This window comes from Mus caroli, chromosome 8 (genome assembly GCF_900094665.2).
Source record: "Mus caroli chromosome 8, CAROLI_EIJ_v1.1, whole genome shotgun sequence".
Lineage (NCBI taxonomy): Eukaryota > Metazoa > Chordata > Mammalia > Rodentia > Muridae > Mus > Mus caroli.
Window position 1 is genome coordinate 47,724,968 of NC_034577.1, and position 20,608 is coordinate 47,745,575.

Below are 20,608 nucleotides of genomic sequence, written 5' to 3' on the forward strand. Positions count from 1 at the left end.
ACCCCACCCCACCCCACCAGACCTCCCCACTCCCTGGGGCCTCAAGTCTCTCAAAGATTAGGTGCATCTTTTCTGAGGGCAGATCAGGCAGGCAGTCTTCTGCTCTATATGTGTTGGGGGCCTCATATCAGCTGGTGTGTGCTGCCGGGTTGGTGCCGCAGTGTCTGAATGATCTTGGGTCCAGGTTAGTGGAGACTGGTGGTCTTCCTATGGGGTTGCTCTCCTCCTCAGCTTCTTCCAGCTTTTCCCTAATTCAACCACAGGGACTTCCCTAATCACCCAACCTTTAGGGAAGTCCCTGTGGTTGAATTAGGGAAAAGCTGGAAGCTTCATCTGACTCTTTCAGCTGCTTATTGGACCTCTCGAAGGGTCGCTCTGCTAAGCTCCTGTCTGTAAGCACACCGTAGCATCAGTAATAGTGTCAGGCTTTGGAGCCTCCCCGTGAGCTGCTTCCCAATTGGGTAAACATTTAATTTCATGATTATTAGCAAGTATAAAAATCCAGAGGTCTGTATAATACCATTCTTAAAGTTAAATGGCATCAGGCACTTGAGGTGGATGGAACTTCATCTCTTTAGGACCCTGGTCTTCTGATCAGGTTTAATAAGACATCTCACGTCATGATGGATCTCCTACACAGCTACCAAATTCTGGATACTAGCTATAGCCTTGCTACACTACAAAGTCTGACGTTTTCCTAGTTTTGCTGACAGCAGCAACAGTACCAAGTAGCTTTTGAGTTCTCTGCACTCCAAAAAAAAAAAAAAGGCAAGGTTGAAAGCCCCTCATCTCTTATAGTTCCAAGGAACAGTTAAATGTAAAAGCCTTCTCCAACATAGCACTAACCCTCTATTGAGGGTTGGTCTGGTGCTGATGTATTCATATGCTAAATTCTGTACCCCAAGATCTGGTTGCCCCAAGGCAAGCAAATTCTATGTATAACAGACCTTTCTGGTGCAAGCCTTACTCCCCAATTTAAAACCATTGATTAAATAAAAATGGCAACAACCAATAATGGGGAAAATAGAGAGAGGTGCAGTTTGAGCTACTGGGCTAAGGGTCCGAGGTACGGACCATAAGGGCAGAGGAGAAGAACACTAACGGAAAACAGGAGACCAGGAAGTCTCCATTAGTCATGATGGACCAGCAACATATGAAATGCCTCCCCAGGACACCAGACTGCTGGAGCAGAAATCAGCCAGGAAGATTCAAACAGCAAGCATTTGGTTGTACAGCCAGTCTAGCATTAGAGAATTAGATTAGGGGCAACCCCCCAGTAATTGCACAGAACCTAATAAATAAATTACAGTTTGCGTCACATTCATTTGAAGCTAGACAGGGATAAACATAAGTTACAAGCCCCTTTGCCCTTCCTTGTGGCCCAATTCAAACTGAACATCTGTAGGTTCGCTTTTCGTGGTTTCCTTGCTGGCCTGCCTCTGTAGATAACATACTTCCTCTGAGACATGGTGCAGTAGACTGGAATGTCCCCTTTATCATCGTAACCATGATAAAGGCATCTTCAGTTCTTGGCGCTTTTTGTTATTCACATCAAGTTATAGTCAGTTTTTCTTATTTGTTGTTTCTCTCTGGTCCTCCTTATGTCAGATGCCTTAAATAAGGATAAAATTTTCCAATGTTTTAATTACTGACCTTCATAATTGAACTAAGAAATTTCTCACCACGCTTTTCTTAAACATTAACTGCACTATCCAGAGACTGCTTCCTATTTCAATTAAGACACTAGAGCAAGACTCATTGCTTCATATAATAATTTGTTCAAAATTTGTAAACTGAAACATGTGCTTCACCAACAGACTTTGGAATGTGTACTGTGTTCAGTTTGGTTCCTGAGGCACTCCACATGCCCCGTATTTCACGGAGATAATCACTCAGCTGTGCGCCAGCAGCACTAGGAAGTGCTTTGCACAAATTCCCCACAACAGTTAGGAAAGAAAGGTCTGGCCAACCTCATGTGCCTGAGGAGAGGGCAGCAACGCTGGGAATTAGAGGTTGGAGTCTTGTGCCAACTCCAAAATTTGGATGCTGTTTTTTTCAACTATTTACTAACTTTTAATAACTACTGGCTCTACTAACTCTTCTGGTGGTTATGAGCAAGCCCCTCACTCATCTCGTCTTCAGCATTTTCCTCTTTTAAATAGGAATGATAATAGTATCTGCTGTAGTGCCAGAGAAGTGTTATTAATCCCAAAAGACAGACAAGAGCCTATCCAGATCCAATGCAACTCACAGTAGGGTCTTTATTTGAGCTAGCTTGAGCCGGACCCCTCAGCTCACTATTGTCACACAGGAGGGATTTTTGGTGGCAAGGAGACCCAAACATCTATAGGGAAAGGGTTTATAGAAGGTAGCAAGCAGGAGTGAGTGTGCAAGTATCTAATTAGAAAGCTGGTGCTGGGAGTCAAATCATACACTCAACTTCTGCTCCCCTCTGCATTGGTGGTTGTTAGGCAGGGGGCAGGCTTGTAACCTGGGGGTGTAGATTTGTAGGGGGAATAACCAGGAGACCCTGGTATTGCTGGGGATGTAACTTAGAGATGCTGGTCTTGTTAGGGGTTAGCCTGGAGCCTGGAGCTAGGCTCAGGTTTTGTTGGGGAGTAGCTTAGAAACTAATGCTAAGTACTGGCCTGTTAGTGTGCCTGAGTTCAAGTTCTCTAAAATGGAGTCTAAATTTAAAAGATTTGGCCTCTCACTACTATATAGGATCATTTGGATTACTTAATGAGCTAATATATGCTATATAATATATCATATATATGCAGTTCAACCCATATCAAACATGATTAGGCAAAGAACTTCATTAGGAAACTGCATATAATTTACTCAGGTTCTTGTAGCTACTAAGTGAAGGTACCAAAATCCAAATCCAGATATTTCAGACATCAAAGCTGACACATTTTCTTTTATGTATTAAAGCATGATATGTAGTATAGCCATGCTGGAAATTAGCTAAAAAGAGCACTAATTAATTAAAAGCTTAAAAAGGAAATACTAAAATTTTGTTTATAATGAATAGCATAAAATTTTAAGCTAGAACGAGGGGCAATATATTAATATCCAATGTCAGTAAGTGAAACAACAAAAAATTGACATGAGTTACCAGTTACCAAAGGAAAAAAATGCATGGAAATAAATCTTTTGCCATAAAGACAATATAAATGGTATCAACCTAGGATGGCACTGGACACTTGCCAACTTGGCCAAAACTAAGGTTTGCAAACACCAAGTGGAAGCAATGCATAACTGAAGAATTTACACGTAGGAAAAGTTTTGGGATACAAAGTATAATGGAGTGGCCCTGATTCCCTGACTTCTCATCTTAGGTGTATTCATAAAGCACTGTTCTTCAGTCAGGAGGAGCTCCGGACTCTAAATGGAGGCAGGCTGTATTTAAGCATCAGCTGTGTCCTCCGCATGCAATCCTTCTAAAGTGACCTTCAGGTCATGTCCAAGATGGAGTTGCACTCCCTATCTCTTCATGATTACCCCTCATAGAACAAAGGCACACCTCACCCCGAATCTTACTATGGCATAAAGCCTTGGCAATGGAGATAATTTGACAGTGGCCTTAGCAAGTGTTCCAAAAACTACCCTGTGCACTTCTCTACACTTGTCTCACCAAGGCTTAAATCCTGTAGCCATCGAAATCTCCAGTAGGCTGGTTTCATTAGCTGTGCACTTCTGCAGACTGCAGGAATAATGCACTCTAGAGTGATGTTTTGTGCCAAAGTCCTAAGTGGGAACGGGTGTCTTTGACTCTTTTGTCTGCTCATGCCTCTTCTCCTCCTTGTCCCAATCTTGATATGAGGGCTTTCATCTTGTTTTATTGTGTCTTTCTTTATCCTGTCTGTCTGTTTCTCTTGGCGACCTGCACTTTTCTAAAGAGAAAAATGGAAGGAGATCGGATCTGGGAGAGAGGGGAGATGGGAGTGGGGGTTGTGAGGGGTGAGGGGAGGGGAAATTCTAATCAGGACGTATTGTATGAGAGGAGTATCTATTTCAATAAAAATGAAATAATAAATAGAGATCCAAGAACAAAAATAGTACTGCTTTCATCTGCTTTTAGGCTTGTACTGATGTGGCTCTGTCCACGTTCAGATACAAATATTCTGATGATCTTTCTGACTCCTCCTAAGTCTTTATGAGAATTCTACAATATTTGCCCAGGTCTATCAGTGATGGATGAGAATGTCTGACTCTGAGAATCATTCATAGGCTTGTGGTGAGTCTTGTTCTTAACTCTGTGATCTAATACTGCTGTTATAAGTAATGATACATATAATACATATGTGTGTGTGTGTGTGTGTGTATGTATGTATGTGTGTATATATATATATATATATGTGTGTGTGTGTGTGTGTGTGTGTGTGTGTGTGTATAAAATGATTTATTTGTTCCCTCTTAGGAAAAGAAATACTTGAAACTTTGGAAATAAAAATTTAAAGACATCAGTTTCAATATGTATATGTATACACACACTTACATTCATGTTTTTCAAGTTCACATTATCACTAAGAGATGTCAAAATAGCACTCTCTCAGTATTTATCACAGAATAAAAGTTTGCTGAAGAGAAGTATATGACTGAAAGAGAAAAAATAATAAATATGTTGTCCATTATGGAAGAACTTATTAGAAAATGTTTCTAAGTTCCAGATCATAATGGTGCTTAAATTGCACTTGGATACATTTGAATACATTTGTTAAAATTAATGCCAAAAGAGTAATATTAGTGTGCACTTTAAAATGCTAACATGTAGCCAGGCGTGGTGGCGCACGCCTTTAATCCCAGCACTAATCCCAGCACTCGGGAGGCAGAGGCAGGTGGATTTCTGAGTTTGAGGCCAGCCTGATCTACAAAGTAAGTGCCAGGTCAGCCAGGGCTACCCAGAGAAACCCTGTCTCTCGAAAAACCAAAAAAAAAAAAAAAAAATGCTAACATGTATGTCCCAAAATGCCTTTAATTATTTTAATGAAACAGAGTTTTCAATGTATAATAGTTAAAGGTATTTTTCAAAACATTTACATATAGACAAAACCAGATAGAAATCCCTTCCCTAACAGAAGCAAACCCTGGCATCCAGTCACTGACACCAGAATGCTCAGTCAGTGCCCATCAGTAGGACAGGCCTACACATGGCTACTGGCGGGCCATGTTGATTCAAGGCTTTCCCCAGATCCTGGTGTATGGATAGGGAACCGAGTTTGTCTAAAACCAGGAAATTGCATAGGAAGGCCAGTTATCACTGGGGTTAGGAACTTCGGGGAGCTGTGACTTCATCTGGAGAATTCTTACCACGCTAAGGCGCTATGGTTATGTCTCGAGATTGCTGTACGCTCAACCTGTGGGCCACTTAAGATAACCTGTGTTCTCTTTGTGCAACACTGCTGGATTAGCTTCCTGCTGACCTCACCCCACTGTTATATTAGGTTTCTACTGAAACCTTGAAAACTGTACATAAGATGTTGTATTTCTTAATAAATGTGCTTGGCATGAGATATGTGCTTGTGCAGGACCCCAGATTTTCTGTTTTCTCATCAGCTCCCCTATGAGAACCCTGCCACTGAGAAGTGATCTGTTGATCCATCCTGGTCAGCTTCCTATGGATGGATGGCCAGGGGTGATTACATAGTGCACAGCAACAGCGTAACAGGCTTCAGATCAGTAAAAGACATAAACTCAAAACATTGAGTGTTCAGTAGAAACAGCAAGACCCAGAAATATTTCTATACTAGAGATTAACAAACAGATCCATAACCAGCTGACACTAAACTACACCATGAATGTATGATGAATTAATTATATCACTCCCCAAAGAACTCACTCCCCGTCTTTATAAGAGGATTACCCAGTGCCATGTTATCCGCAGTATTTCCCTGTGGAATTAATAACTGTGATCCACTGACTTTTGTGTGATATGCTTGAGCCAATAAATGAATAGGAATGATGCCTGTCACATTAGAAGCGCCACAATTTTCCATCAATTTTGTGTACCAAAAGAAACCTTGCTGTTTTCCAACTTGCACTATAAAATAACATGTGATATTTATCCTGGATCAGCCCTCCTTGATGCAAGAAAGTACATATCTGTTTTCACAGACAACCAAGAGCTTCCCATGAATCAGAATGGCAGAAAAAATGACAAATCAGATGTAACATAGGTGGAAAACTTCTATGAAAAGCTGAAAATTAATGCCCACAAGAGTGAAGGCCAGGAGGGCAAAGAGGTGATTCAGAAGATGTGTGTGAGCCCATGCATACTAGTGGCCAGTCTCTGCCCCTACAGACCTCCGACCACATCATGCCCCCCAGAAAGGCCTAGGCTCAGCCCCTTAAGGCACCTGAGTGGCCACACCCTGCCTCTGAGGAACAACCACATGCCTCAGCCCACAGAACATTGTACCCAAGTCCCCAGCACTTCAAGTCCCTGTAGGCCAAACTCCACCCTAAAGTTAAAAAGCCCAAGATCAGGCCACAAAATCTAACTGATCCCAGCCCCCACCTTGAGGCAAGGTTTGGCCTGTTTGCACTGTGTACTCCAGGTCCCTGGTCCATCAGCTTCACGTCGAGCCTCCATTTTCTGACCCTCATCTCCACACTGTCATTAATGCTGTCATTACAAATGCAAACCTTAGTACCTGGCACTTTCTGTCTCTCTATGTGTGTCTCTCTGTGTGTGCGCGCACACACACATATGTGTACGCTTTCCAAGGTTCTAAATTGGCTTACACAGCCAGTATCTCAGTATCTGTAGTTTCCCAGTCAGAATGGTAACTTTTTAGAAAGGAGAGAGAGAGAGAAAACTAATTCATTTACCAATAGAAAATTTACTAAGGAATGTTTTAAAATGCTTGTATCACACAAAACATGCAGACAAACCATTATACTCAGCCAACCAAATCAAGTTTCCACAAGTGCAGATTTACTCAAGTGTGTCAAAATATTTGAAGTTCATCTGGTGCTGCCCTGTGCTATGCGGTTAGGACTGTGTCTGTTCCAAACATGTATTAACTCTCTTTTCTTACCCTTAAAAAACTCAAATTTCTACATAGCATTTACATCGCATAAGGCACCACAGGTAATCAAGAGATAATCTAAAGTATAAGGAAGCTTATATATGCATTATATGCAAATACTACACCACTATACCAAGGCTTCTGATGTTTTTAGAGAGTCCTTAAAAATAAATCTCCCAGGGTTTCCCAGGGTTAGCTAAGGTCAATTGCCAATAAAATTTCCTAAACACACTTTTATTTCCTTATCTTTCTACTAAGTCACACAACAAATAGGTATTTAAATGCCCTAAGGTCTGTATATATACATAGGTATATACGTCTGAATGTATACACACACACACACACACACACACACACACACACACGCAACAAGAGCTATAAGTGATAGTACTACAAAATAATAATGACTCAGCAAAACATCTGCCAAGTTTGAGACTAGCAAGGAAATAAACAGTGAGGAAGGCCCATGCGTTCTGATAGTGTGCTCACTGAAACAAATCTTCTATCACAGCTATGGGGACAGAAGCTCTGGTGTCTCCTTGGGAGTTCAGATTACCTATTGATATCTAAGTCCCACTCTCTCTCTTCAAAGTCTAGATACTGGAGGCAATTCTGGACTAAATTTGTCAGACAATTTTGAACAGACGTCAGCTAAATATCTTTTACACATTTAAATCACACCAAGTTAGATAAATATCACCAAATAGAGGGTCAAAGCACAAACTGGGCAAAAACAAACCAAAAATTCAAAACAAACAAGCAACCCCCCCCCCACACACTTTTTTTTTCTCAATCTCTGGATGTCATAACAAGCTACAAAGCTTGCTACAAAGCTTGAGTCTGTCAGGCTGTTAGCTCACCATCAGAAAATCCTTCATGCCTACACATGAATGTGTGTGTGCGCACACACACACACAAACAAAACAATTTGTGACAACTGGTTGTTCCCTGCAGGTCAGTCTCAGCTGGTGAGCATAACCAGCTAGACCAGTGGCCCTTGACATTTGACCCCTGGGGGTCCAACGACCCTTTCATAGGGATCACCTAGGACAATGGGAAAACACAGATATTTACACTATGATTCATAAAAGTAGCAAAATTATAGTTATGAAGTATCAAGGAAAACAATGTTATGGTTAGAAGTCACAAGAGGAACAAACTGTAATAAAGGGCCCTGTCGTTAGAAAGGTTGAGAGTCACTGAGTTCAGTGAAAATGCAGGCTTCCTGCCTATGGTAGAATTGTTTCTAAAAAGTACCTGAGAAGGTCAAGACTACTCCCCACGTACCACCTCCATCAAAACTGGGCTACGTAACTCATTTACCCCTAGAATGTGCTAGTGCATAATGTTAGAGGTCAAGCCGAGGTCAACTGTTTTTCCAACTTTCCCAGAAACCTCCACCCAACTAACTCAAAATTCATGGGGATTTGAAGTGAAAGAATGTAAATCTTTGGGTGACAGTCCCCCAAGCCAAACAGAAAACAAACAAAAAACAAACAAAAGAAAACTGGAAGGCTCTTCCTCACATCCTATAGAAAGATGCTTTAATAACCACAGCACAAGGAGAGACAAAGTCACTATAGCTAGTGGGATTTTGTTAGCTATCATGGGGCTATGTGTTAATTCAGAACTGAATTGGGCACTCCAATATTGAGCAGAGAACAGTCAAGAGGTAGCAGTTCTGGGTCGGTTTCTCTCTCTCTCTCCCCTCTCTCCCCTTCCCCCTTTCTCTCTCTCTCTCTCTCTCTCTCTCTCTCTCTCTCTCTCTNTCTNTCTCTGTGTCTCTGTCTCTCTCTTTCTGCTTTCTACACTTATGCTAGCCAGATGGCCCCTAAGGAAGCCACAGTGGGAAGAAAAAAAAAGACTAAAAACTACTTCTCCACCCAGGAGACACCCATTGGGAAAAATCCAATTCCCTCCGTACTTTGGCTACTTGAAATCTACACTACACCCAGAATTTTCTTTCTCACCAGTGGTAAGTTCTTTCCCATTCTTTGTATTAACCTAGGGAGGTTAGAGCCATTTTAAGCCCCAAGCAAGGGAATATGCTAGATTTTGTGTCTCAGATGTTTAATTGTCATCAGCACCTGTTACCAACTCCGAACCACCTACTTCCCAGTACTCACAGATAAGTGCTGTACAGAGAGGGCAGAGGAGAGGCTTGAAAGTTCCTTCAAAACCGGCGTCTTTACATGTCAATAATCAAGTCCCATGCTGGAGGGGTAAGCAGTGGTTACACGTCAGACCGCAGTATTGAAAACAGAGTTTGTGCTTTCATGCTTTTCCAGGAATAAGAGGACCAGAAAGTGTGAAGCAAAACTTATAAGGAGCAAAGCAAAGAATGTTCTAGCACCAGGAGATTCTGGGTTAGGTGAGGAAAAAAAATAAAAAACAACAACAAAAAACTAACACAACAGTCTGAAAGAAGGCGCTTATTACTCATTAAAAGAGATTACAATCTTCTAAAATAATTTTGTGTTATATGAATATTTAATATCATTTACGGGTTTCTACCCTGCCTTAGATCATTCAGTTCCCAGATAAAAGACACAAAACCTTTATAAGCTTTAAAGCACTAGAGCTGGGCAGATATCAACCCTCTAAGGTATTTGCATCGACTTCCCCATCAGTAACCAAGTTATTAACCTCACATTACAACTTGCCATTTTCCACCTGGGCAGTTCTTAACTCCAACTGGTCAGCCCTCATGGCCATGTTTTCACGACTCATCCCATGGTATCTTCTCTCTCTGCCTTCTTATCCTCTCTTGTGGTCCTTCCTCAGATCCCAAAGCCAGGAACCAAAACCCCACCTACCTCTCTTCTGCCCAGCTATAGGCTGTTGGCATCTTTATTCAACCAATAGTTTTAAATTAAGGAGCAAGTTTACATACATATCATCACTTGGTGTGCCTGAGGATTCTCTCATCCCTGAGATAACTAGGGCCAGTATTTAGCATTATAATGCATAGCTACAAATCAAACCTCAACAGTTTTCATGGATCATTTGTGTGTGTGTGTGTGTGTGTGTGTGTGTGTGTAAGTTTACTGATACATATTCCTTCTAGGAAATTCTTGAGATGCAGAATTGAGAAGTTGCAGACTTTAGTAGGTTCAGGGCTGTTATCTGGGTCAAACTGGAGTTAATATGCCCAGAACCTGAGGCTCAGGAAATACTCTGGGCTTTCAAAGAACTATACAGCAAGATTCATTTCTTCAGAGCAATACTTGGCATAGATCGTGAATATTTTACTTGAGTCTCTTTGGGCTGCTTCCTTAATTACCCTTGTCACAAGCCATTATCAGTCGGTCCTCTTACTATGAAAACCTGGGACAGGATAGTGACAGACCCTGGGAAGACACCAACAGAGCTTGAAGAGAAGGAGGAGAAATCATGAGTGTGAGAGAGAAAAGTAAAAGCAGTATTTACAAAGGGGATAGTGTACAGGGTAATCTATGTCCTGGTCACATTAGACACAAGCACTTCGTCATTTATTGGGCACCCGCCTATCAACTGCGAGACAATGTGCTGAGTACTGGACAAGATACAAGCACAACTGACAGCCTGCCCTTTGAGGACTTCCAGTCGAGTTCGGGAGCACACAGCCTCTGGGAACATTCTGGGTAGCAGAGTGAATGAACCCCCAAAGCCCCACTGCACACTCCTTCCTCAAACCTCAAGTGCACTACTGTTTTTCTTTTTGATTTAGCAGCTTCACAAAAACGCATAAATCTGGAAGTCTTTAAAATGCATATTTTTACTCAGAAAAAAAAAATCTTTATTAGAAAAATGTTGAATATTTATTGTAGTTAAGAAAATTTTTGCACATATATATTCAGTATTTTTCATGAATTATTTTCTTGTGCATTTGTTTAAGTAAACAACTTCCCAAATTTCATAAAAACTATGAAAGAACTTTTTCAAACATACATCTTTGAACCATTGGCAGTCTCGCAGTAAGGTACACAGGCTTGTGACTGAAAGCAAGGGAAGCTTTTGAAATAGATGTCTGCTACAATCAAAGGTCACAGCTCCGAGGTCAAAGTATCAGAAAGCAGACTCGCCACTACCAGGCCCCTGCACCAGCCCCCATTCAAAGCTTTAGCTCCTTAAAGTCCAATTCTTCACAGGAATAACTGGCCAGAAAGACCACTGAAGAGCTGTAAAACAATTACCAGCAAAGGAATTCGCCCCAGCCTGTTTTCCTATTCTATTTTCAACACTTTCTGAAGCTGTTGCTTTCCTTTCAGCATGAGGACAGTAAATGCAATAGGGCCAGACACAAAGCACACAGTTAAGATGTCTAGTTAAGACTGAGAGGGATGCGCCGAGTGCTACAGTTTCAAGTTCATTTCTAACCGCAACCTCTTTACTAACATTCTTGCATTCTTTTCATAGAATCACCTCTGGGCTCAGCCACTGAAGCACTGAGTCTTCTCTAAAACACTGAGACCAGAGATGCTTATCACACATAAGAACTTTGCACGTTACAGCACCATCACAGACTGATAAAGCCGTGCACGCACGCAATGGAGTTCCTGAGAGACAGGGCTAGTGGCGTGCCGGAGAAGCTGCTCCCTTAGTCTGCTAAAAACCAAGGCCATTTGCCATATTGGGCTTTCCTTTCCAAACTCCTGAATTGGGCTTTTCAGATACATAAATGTCAGTGCTAGATAGTCTGTGCTCAACCAACAGATCCACTCAGCACAAAGGTATAGTGAACTGTTAACTGAACTGATGTGTGGCTTTAATGCCCTAGGCTTGTGAAGGCTTCCTTAGCTAGGACACACCCAGATCCTCTAACTTTGACACTTGCAGACTTTACACATCTAGTATCTCATCGATGTATAAAGCTCACTTTTGTAGGTATAAACTGTAGCAGAAGCTCAGATCCTTATGAACTCTGTTAATCTTTCCATCACTGTTCTGACTTCAGATCACTAAGGTGGTTTCCTGTTCGCAATCTGCTGAACAGAAAACATATCACAACTTTCTATCCTAGTAAAGGATCCTTTTATAGACAAAGAAACAGAGACCCCAAAATGTTTAAGGAACGTGCTAGTGCCAATTTCAAGGTGCGCCTCTGACCCTTCTGCTGGTAAGAAAACCTCAAGCACATGCATTTGTAAGAACTGTACCACCACATACAAGAGCTGTTTGATGAATGTCACTAAGCACATGAGGTAAACAGAACAAATGCTAATTTATGCTATTGCTAGTAAACAGCCCTTTTAGGTTACTTTAGAATGTGTGTAGTGTCTACTCTTGCATTTAAGAGTAGCCAATATGCAGATGCTAATTCTGAGAGTATCAATGAGGAAAATAAATTTCATGTCAAATATAATTACATACTCAATCATATACAACATATTTAATCTCTAAATTATTTTACAAACCTATGTAGTTATTTTAATATGGGTAAAAATGAATACACACAAAGATATCACTGTGTAAGTTGTTGGCTGCTAGAAAATTAGTTTCGAACTCTCTCATTCCCAGAAGGAAAATGAGAGTAACGAACTACAATAAAACTATATGAATGTGACCAATGTGTAAACTGAGGTATAAAACAAGTCCACTGCTTGCTTTTTAGTCAGTAAGTTTCTGGGTTTCAGTTTCTTCACCTGCAAAGCGCTAACATTTGTACTCTCTACCTCATTAGGATCACTCAAGACAACACTCAGCACAGGAGAGAAACCTGTGGGTGGAAAGCACTGACAACTGTTCTTACTGTTCCAACTGTGAGAGTATGGAGCTATGAAAACCGTACTTAACCACAAGAGGCAAGTTCAGTGGGGCGAATTCAATTCAGGAGGGAATCCATGCAAACAGTTTTCAACTTTGCATGGCAAAGGTAAAATTTTAAAGAGATACACAAAGAAACACTCTGAAAAGACTGAAAGATACACATTTGGCTGGGTTGAAACTTTAAAATGAGCCTGCTAGATTTTACAGCATACAAACAGGTTCTTCCTCTTCATTTGGAGAAAGCTGCTACTCACCTAAGGAAAGCAAGCATGATTGGGCCTTGTAAAAGAAATGGGATACAATTATACCACTCTGCTCGTTTGTAAACCAGACTTCAAAGAACCACATTCATCTAGTTTCCAGTCATCTACACTTAGACTATACACTTAGAGATATAAGAGAGTGCCCATGAGTAAGTCACAACTGCTTTGCATGAACACAAAAGATACAATTTAGAATTCTTATGACACCTGAATGTCTAACAGCCCTTTATGATCATTTTGTATCGTGTAAGATAATATAAATCATGTTTCAACCCTGCACTGCTGATCGATTCTTCCCATGCAGCTGCCTCGTTCTGCATAACCACTCTCCTCTCGGAGGCCTTTTCTGTCTGTTTACAAAGCTAAGCTTAAGCAGCTCAGAACCTTTCACTTCAACTGCTTCTTCTGACCTGAGTCTTTCTTACATCCAAACAAAAAAGGAAAAAAAAGAAAAAAAAAAAATCAATGAAGAAACCGGGGAGAGATGAGATGCAATTCAACATGTATAAAAATAAGCTTCAAATTGAGAATAATTTAGTAACTCTTGGTTATTTCGTATGTATCTGGAAATGGCACAGACACATGTCCGGATCCTGTCACAAGAGGGAGAATTCCAGCGTTTGGTACAACGTTCCAGGAGAGGGTCAGAGTGACATTCCTGTTTCCCCTACAAAAGGATGTAATAAGCAAAGGTTAGCAGAACTTGTCACTTAAGGAAAATTTCAATCAAGTGCTATTAGGCCATACACTTCATCTGTAACTAGCTGTTTCTAATAGACAAAACATAACAATTTTTATGAAATCCACAGATAGCACTAGAAGACATCAACATAAAATTCACAGGTAGCCTAAATGACCAGCATAAACTCACACCTGCAGCTATTTACCAATAAAAAAAGCTTACATGAATAGGACACAACAAGGAGAAAACAAGACTCAGGCTAGGAATCAAAAGGCAATAGTGTGAAATCTAATTTTGCCATTATTTAGAGGTGCAAACTGAAGCAGATCAAAATCTACCAAAATCCATATTATTTGCACATCCAAAGGTGTGATTAGGTCAAATCTTATAAAGCATCAAAGGTCAAAATGGCCTGAGATCCCGATCATCAATCATTCTGATTTCCTCTTCTTCTGAAGAGTAAACTGAATTTTTGGGGGGGTGTGGGGGGAGGGGGGAGTAAGTTAAAGAAGCAACACTAGGATCCCAGGTCTCCACCCACCACACTGAGGCCTCATGCAGGCTCCTGACTCAAGTTCAGAAAGCAGAGCTTTAAGGTAACAGTGGCGCCCCTCCCACACATGAGAAAGCCCTCCCCGCACCCACCTTCCATGTCCCTGTATATTCAATAGTAACAGCTATTGCACGGGTTAATTTTCTGTCAATATGACACAGGATATAGTGATCTCAGGACAGGGAACTTCAATTGAGGAGCCCCATTAGACTGGCAGGCATGCAAGCTTACGGGGCATTAATAACTAATGGCTGATGTGAAGGATTTATCCTGCTGTGGGTGGTGCCATCCTTGGACAGGTAGTCTGGGGTGTATACGAAAGCAAACTGAGGAAGTTAACGAGAGGCATTTCTCCAGTGTCTGCCTCAGTTCTCGCCTTGGCTTCCCCTGATGATAAACTGTAACCTGTAAGCCTATAGATAAAGGCTTTCTTCTCCAGCTGACTTGTTCCCTGGTGCTTATTATAGCAATAGAAAGCAAACTGTAACAGCGGTGGACTTTTACTATGATTACAGCATTTAGCATCATTAGAGAATTGATTACTATGACCAATGCCAATTTTTCTCTTTCCTCTGTCTTCCTTTTCTTCTTCTTCTTCTTTTCTTTTTTNCTTTTTTTTTTTTTTTTTAAGATTTATTTATTTCATTTATATAAGTACACTGTAGCTGTCTTCAAGCACACCAGGAGAGGGCATCAGATCCCATTACAGATGGTTGTCAGCCACCATGTGGTTGCATGACCTCTGGAAGAGCAGTCAGTGCTCTTAACCACTGAGCCATCTCTCCAGCCCTCCTCAGTCTTTCAGTTGAGTTCAAAACACACAAACACTTTTCTCCCAAACTGTTGTACTAACATTTTTATCCCCTTCCCTTCTTAACTCTCCTGGAAGTTGAACAAGATCCTGTGCATGCCAGGTCAATGCTACTATTTCCCCAGGAACAGTATTTTTTTTTTCTTTAAAATAAAAACACATTTCATCAGTCTCTTACTACTATTACTTAAAAATGTTAAAAACAACAAAGAAGCACTCACTTGAGGCCATTTCCATCATCAAAGAAGAAATACTTTGTCTTCATATCTTTCAAAAGTAGCTTCGGATTATCACCTCTCAAAACAATTTTGTCCCAAAGGACAACTTGGTTCAGAGCCTGTATCAATTGAAAGTAATTAGATAACTCATCAGGGACACTCTCACTTCAAAACCAAAGCCTAAGTAAGCAAAGAGCTGAACAACTGCATGGAAGTGTATTGATTACTCACCAAAGCAATAATTTAATCCCAAACTAGTGTTATCTTACTGGCTTTACTGAGGTAAAGCAGAATTATAAAAACAATTTGATATACCCATCACAAAAGTAACATTGATGCTCATAAATTTTGGATACACACTCAATAGTATTTATATACAGCAGATACTCTTATTATAAAATTTTCTATTTTTAAAATATTTTGATTTTTAAGGCAGAGATCAAAACTCTTATTTTGAAGGAGAGCTTTCTCTGCTGTCTTTAAAATGTTTTGTTGATTTTTAAGTTCATTCACCCATGACCGATGTCTAATGAAATATCTCGCATAAAATATATGGTCCAAAAATTAGTATATGAAGTTGTTTAACATGCTGCCTGCTAAATACTAATAGAGGCCATATAAAATATAGACCCACCTGTAATTACAAATTACCTATTGTCTTAGGGTTTCCATTGCTGTAAAGAAACACCATGACCAAGGCAACTCTTACAGGAAAAACATTTCACTGGGGTTGGCTTATAGTTTCAGAGGCTAGTCAGCTTGAAGGCAGACACAGTTCTAGAGGAGCTGAGAGTTCTACACATTAATCTAGAGGCAGCAGGAGGAGACAGGATTCCACACTGGGCGGAGTCTGAGCATAGGAGACCTCAAAGCCCCACCTCCATAGGGACACACTTCCTGTAACCAGGCCACACCTACTCCATCAGGACCACACCTCCTAACAGTGCTACTCCCTATGGCCAAGCATTCAAACACAGGAGGCTGTGGGGAACATACTTATTCAAATCGCCACACCTACCTACAATGATGAAAAACAGAATTGCTTTTGGCAGCAACATAGAAGCAATGTCTTATTTGTGTGTATCTCAGCTTGATATATTAAGTAAGCCACTCCATACTTTTCAGTATCAGCACTATAAGAGAAGCTAAGGCAGTTAAGAAATAGCCTGCTATAACAGTGTGCACACCTTTCTGGGCCCTTAATGCTACAGAGCTACAAGGCATACATAGCTTAAACAGGCTACTGCAGGACAGAAAGCTTCCTCACTACAGCCTTCTCTCTATAGCTTGAGTTTTTTTGTTTGTTTGTTTGTTTGTTTGTTTTAAACTAAGCTATGAAGGTAATATGTTCTGAATACATAAAAATGTATCTTCTTGGGTCAGTGACACACCTCAGTGGGTGGGGTACAATCCTTGAGGGGAGGACTGATTGTCCAACAAGTAATTTTTTGAAATTACATATTTTCGTAAGAAATAATGTTTAAAAGGAAACTATTATAATATATTTATATAAATACTTACATTATTTTTTGTTGAATACTCTGCGGATAAATAAAGAAATAACTGCTTAACATTCCAATCAAATATATTCTCTAGATGTAAACCAGTTAAGGACTCTAAAGACTGGACAGCAGCACACAACTCTCAAACAGACCTTATTCTTAAAACATCCACCGCTCCATGAACACTGAAACAGAACAGAACAGGCAGTCCATGAATGGACCAACATTAACTAAAAACAAAAATACTGGATACTTATATTGTAAAATCTAGTCCATTCCAAAGGTGTGTGTGTGTGTGTGTGTGTGTGTAGGTTACCATCCCCCCTCTTCTTGTAAACATAACTAGCTGACTTATTTAAAAAAGTAAACATAAGAAACTGAAACTTTAATTCTGTCCACTGAGTTCAAAAGAATGAGGACTTAGTCTTTCAGAGAAAAACAGTTTCAGAAGAGCTCCAAAGCAGAACTAATCCTCACTATTCAAAGTAGCTAACATGCACATGCGCACTGAGCTCAAGTCATTAACCAAGCACAGCACTCTATACACGTTGATGTGGTTACTACACATCAGTCCTGACCACAGTGTCTCAGTGTGTGGGGTTCTGCGGTGGCAGTAAAGAAACACCAACAGGGTCCCATTCATCTTGGAGATGTACTACTAGAAGAGATTACAATACTAAGCCACACTGATAAGAGCTAACATGAGAATTTCTATTAAATATTATCTATAAATTATTAATTCTATATGTATATACATATTGATAGGCTTATTACACTCTAATTTTAAAGTATACCCACTACCAGTTATTGTTCAGAATAGAGACGTCTACAGCTGTTCTTTACAAACGAAAAGGACAATTTCAAATATGAGGAGATATTAAGAAAATCTGAACAAACTATAAGACTGATAGTGTATAAACACAATAAGTAGTTTCTGATCTCAAATCTGGCCCCTTCCTTTGGAGTGCTGGGGTTATAGGCATGCCCCACAACCCAGTTTTATGCAGGGCTGGGGAGAGAAATCAGGACTTGTATATGCACGCTAGGCAAGAATTCTACCAAATGAGTTACACTCCCAGTGACTTAATGTGGTTTTCTAGAATACAAAATACTGCTTCCATCTCTGCCTAAGCTCCTTCCCATCTAAGATTTTAAAAGGGCATGAAAATTTAAACAAGATTTTTCTGATGGCATCTGTATTTCCACAAAAGGTACATTTTAAACTAATTCCTACTTTATACCTGAATCCATAAACTAATTCCTACTTTATACCTGAATCCAATAATTTGCTTAATTAAAAACTGCAAATAGTTTAAGGATGAACAGCTGGAAAACCAGTCAGACATACACTTTGGTCAGCTGCTTTATACAACAGTCTCCTTAACCAATAATTAATAATAATGATGATGATAATACACTGCCAGGATTATAACCTGTGGCCCTAAAGGAGACTAAGGTTGCCAAGATGTCAATCTGGTGAAGACAGAGACACAAGATAAAGAGAAAATAACTCATCCTCGCTGATCAAAGATGCTTCATTACGATCCATCTGACCAGACAGGTGGTAAAACGCTGACATAAGTTATCATCAGTGGCCCTCTGAACAAACCACTGCCGATGCAACGTCCTTTGAAACATAGGAGGTGTGTGTTTGTTTTCTCTCCTAAGAGATGAGAGATTATTTGAGACTGAAAACAGGCTATTTCTGGGCAGGCTGAGCTCTGGAGAGTTTTTCCTTCTCTAACCAAAATGATTTAACTGTATCTCTTCTTTCCTACCTTCAACTTGATGTTTAAATGAAGACTTAAGATATATGCACATAAATCCCAGGCTGCGGTGGAGTCAACAGCCACTCGCCCTCTTCCCCAATCTCCTACACTCGCATCTCATTTCAAATGTACAGAAAAAGCAATGCCAAGTTTTCTGGAAGGATATCAGCTGTTATATCAAATGTGATGAAGCCCAGGTCACTTCTTTCTCTAGGGCCCGTGAAGTCTTCTACATTTTTTCTAGAAGTAAAGATAAAAGTTTTACCATCCCTCACAGTATCACACTAAACGTACACAACTTGAAACAGGAAGGGCTCCTTGTGTGCAGAAGTCAAACCTAGGTTTAACAGCGAAATCGTAAGCTTAAGAGTAAGCTTTTGTCTGAAAATAAATATTATAATTCAATACAAGAGAAGGCAGTCAGCGGTTTTCATCTGCCTAACGAGGAGCCCTGAGAAGAGAAAAAAAAAAAAAAGAAAAGAAAAACGAAAACACAAATACTTTATGCGGAGCAGGCCACAAGATAATCTGGAACGCAGCACCTGTTTATAAACACATGCCATATGTCAGAGCCAACATGCACTTTCCACAATTATCTGAAATCCATACAACAATCCTTCCAGTGACTTTCTTCACTTACAACAAATGTTAACACCCGCGAGAGCAAGAAACCTGTTTAAGATCACAACGTTTAATATGTTTCAAGTTTGTCTAGGTCACCACTGAAGGTGATGGCAGGGCCGGTATCCTGAGCTAAGTCTATTTAAATCACCAATAGTACCTAACAAAAATGTGTGTGTGGGGGGAGGAATAAAAAAATCAAAAGCAGCAGCAGTAGTAAGAGGGGACACTTACTGGTGATTCTGACAAACAAATTAGTAAACCAAGGCTAAAAGAACGGGGCAGATTGCAGAAGACAGTTCACACAGAGCATACAGAAATTAAAACCACTGCGTGAAAGATAAAAGTGCCAGAAAAATGGAGGGAAATGCTATAAATAAAACAGGCAGTAGGAAAAAAGAACAGTCATTTCGAAATTCTATTTTTAATGTCTCCTAAGACTTACTCAGGTTGCTGGCTAAAGAATGACGTTAAAAATGACAAGAAACTGGGATGTTTAAACCGCCCCTGTGCATCCTGCACATCCTAACTTCATGGCAGCAGCTGCCAAGTAGTTTGTCCAGGATGGACAGACGTCTTCAGGGACTGTCAAAGAGAACCAACTGGGGCTGGACGTGACACCAGAGCCACCCACCGAGGCGCCTGGGTGGACACCCAGGCCGGGGGAACTGGGGGCTGGCTGGGGTCCCCACGCGCGCTTGCAGGCGGGGAGGCGCCGGGCGGAAGCGCGGGTGTGCTGTTGTGTTGCTCCCTCATTGGCCCGGGTGGGTGAGGGACTTGCAGAACAGGAAGGAAGGGAAGCGCTGACCCAGGCTACTCGGGAGACGATCGCGCAGGGCTGGGGTCCGAGGGCCCCCGGGACGCGCATCCGCGGAGTGGACGACCCTCGCGCGGCGAAGCCCTCGGGGACCGCGCACACAGCCCCGGGCGGGGCCGGCCGGCCGCACTCACAGCATGATCCGCGAGACGTGCAGCCGCACTGGGACGCTCCTGTCTTTGAAGGCGGTGGTGATGAAGCAGCCGAAGGTGAGCGCCGCCATCACGCTCAGCGAGAAGGCGAACAGGGAGTTCGCGCGCGACAGGACGGTGTTCATCGTGGCGACCTTCCCCTCCCGGCCCCGGCTCCTACACTCGCACTTCAGGCGCTGCTTCCCGCGGCCGACCAGTCCCCGCCCACCCGCGCACCGAGTGCGCACGTCCCGCCCCGCCCCCTTTCCGGTCCTCCGACAGGAGCGCGCACGCTCCCACACCTTCTGGGTCCCACCCACCGGGCGGCCGTGCACGCGCTGGAAGGCGATGCTTTCAATGAATCCGCCAATCATCAAAGAGCACGGGGGTTGGGCTTTGCCACGGGGCGGGGGGCTGGGGGGGACCCGCCTCCTCCACTGCTCAGTTGTTCCAGGG

At 41.5% G+C, this 20,608-nt stretch overlaps 1 protein-coding gene across 1 annotated transcript; it reads right to left on the reverse strand.

Annotated features, from left to right (window-relative positions):
- Positions 1–10,775: 10,775 nt before the first annotated feature.
- On the reverse strand, positions 10,776–20,400 carry Spcs3 (signal peptidase complex subunit 3). The gene is made up of 5 exons (XM_021170719.1): positions 20,156–20,400; positions 18,750–18,823; positions 16,834–16,910; positions 15,316–15,431; positions 10,776–13,715 (listed from the first exon to the last, which is right to left on the reverse strand). The coding sequence occupies exons 1-5, from the start codon at positions 20,296–20,298 to the stop codon at positions 13,583–13,585; spliced, it is 543 nt and encodes a 180-aa protein (XP_021026378.1). The 5' UTR covers positions 20,299–20,400; the 3' UTR covers positions 10,776–13,582.
- Positions 20,401–20,608: the final 208 nt, after the last annotated feature.

What these genes read in the sequence shown, in the direction of transcription:
- Spcs3 (XM_021170719.1), bottom strand. Translation starts at nt 20,298, where the DNA reads ATGAACACCGTCCTGTCGCGCGCGAACTCCCTGTTCGCCTTCTCGCTG. An exon ending in CACGTCTCGCGGATCATGCT is followed by an intron (nt 18,824 to 20,155) that starts GTGAGTGCGGCC and finishes CTTTACTTCTAG; the next exon opens with AAAAAATGTAGAAGACTTCA. An exon ending in AGTATTCAACAAAAAATAAT is followed by an intron (nt 15,432 to 16,833) that starts GTAAGTATTTAT and finishes CAATTGATACAG; the next exon opens with GCTCTGAACCAAGTTGTCCT.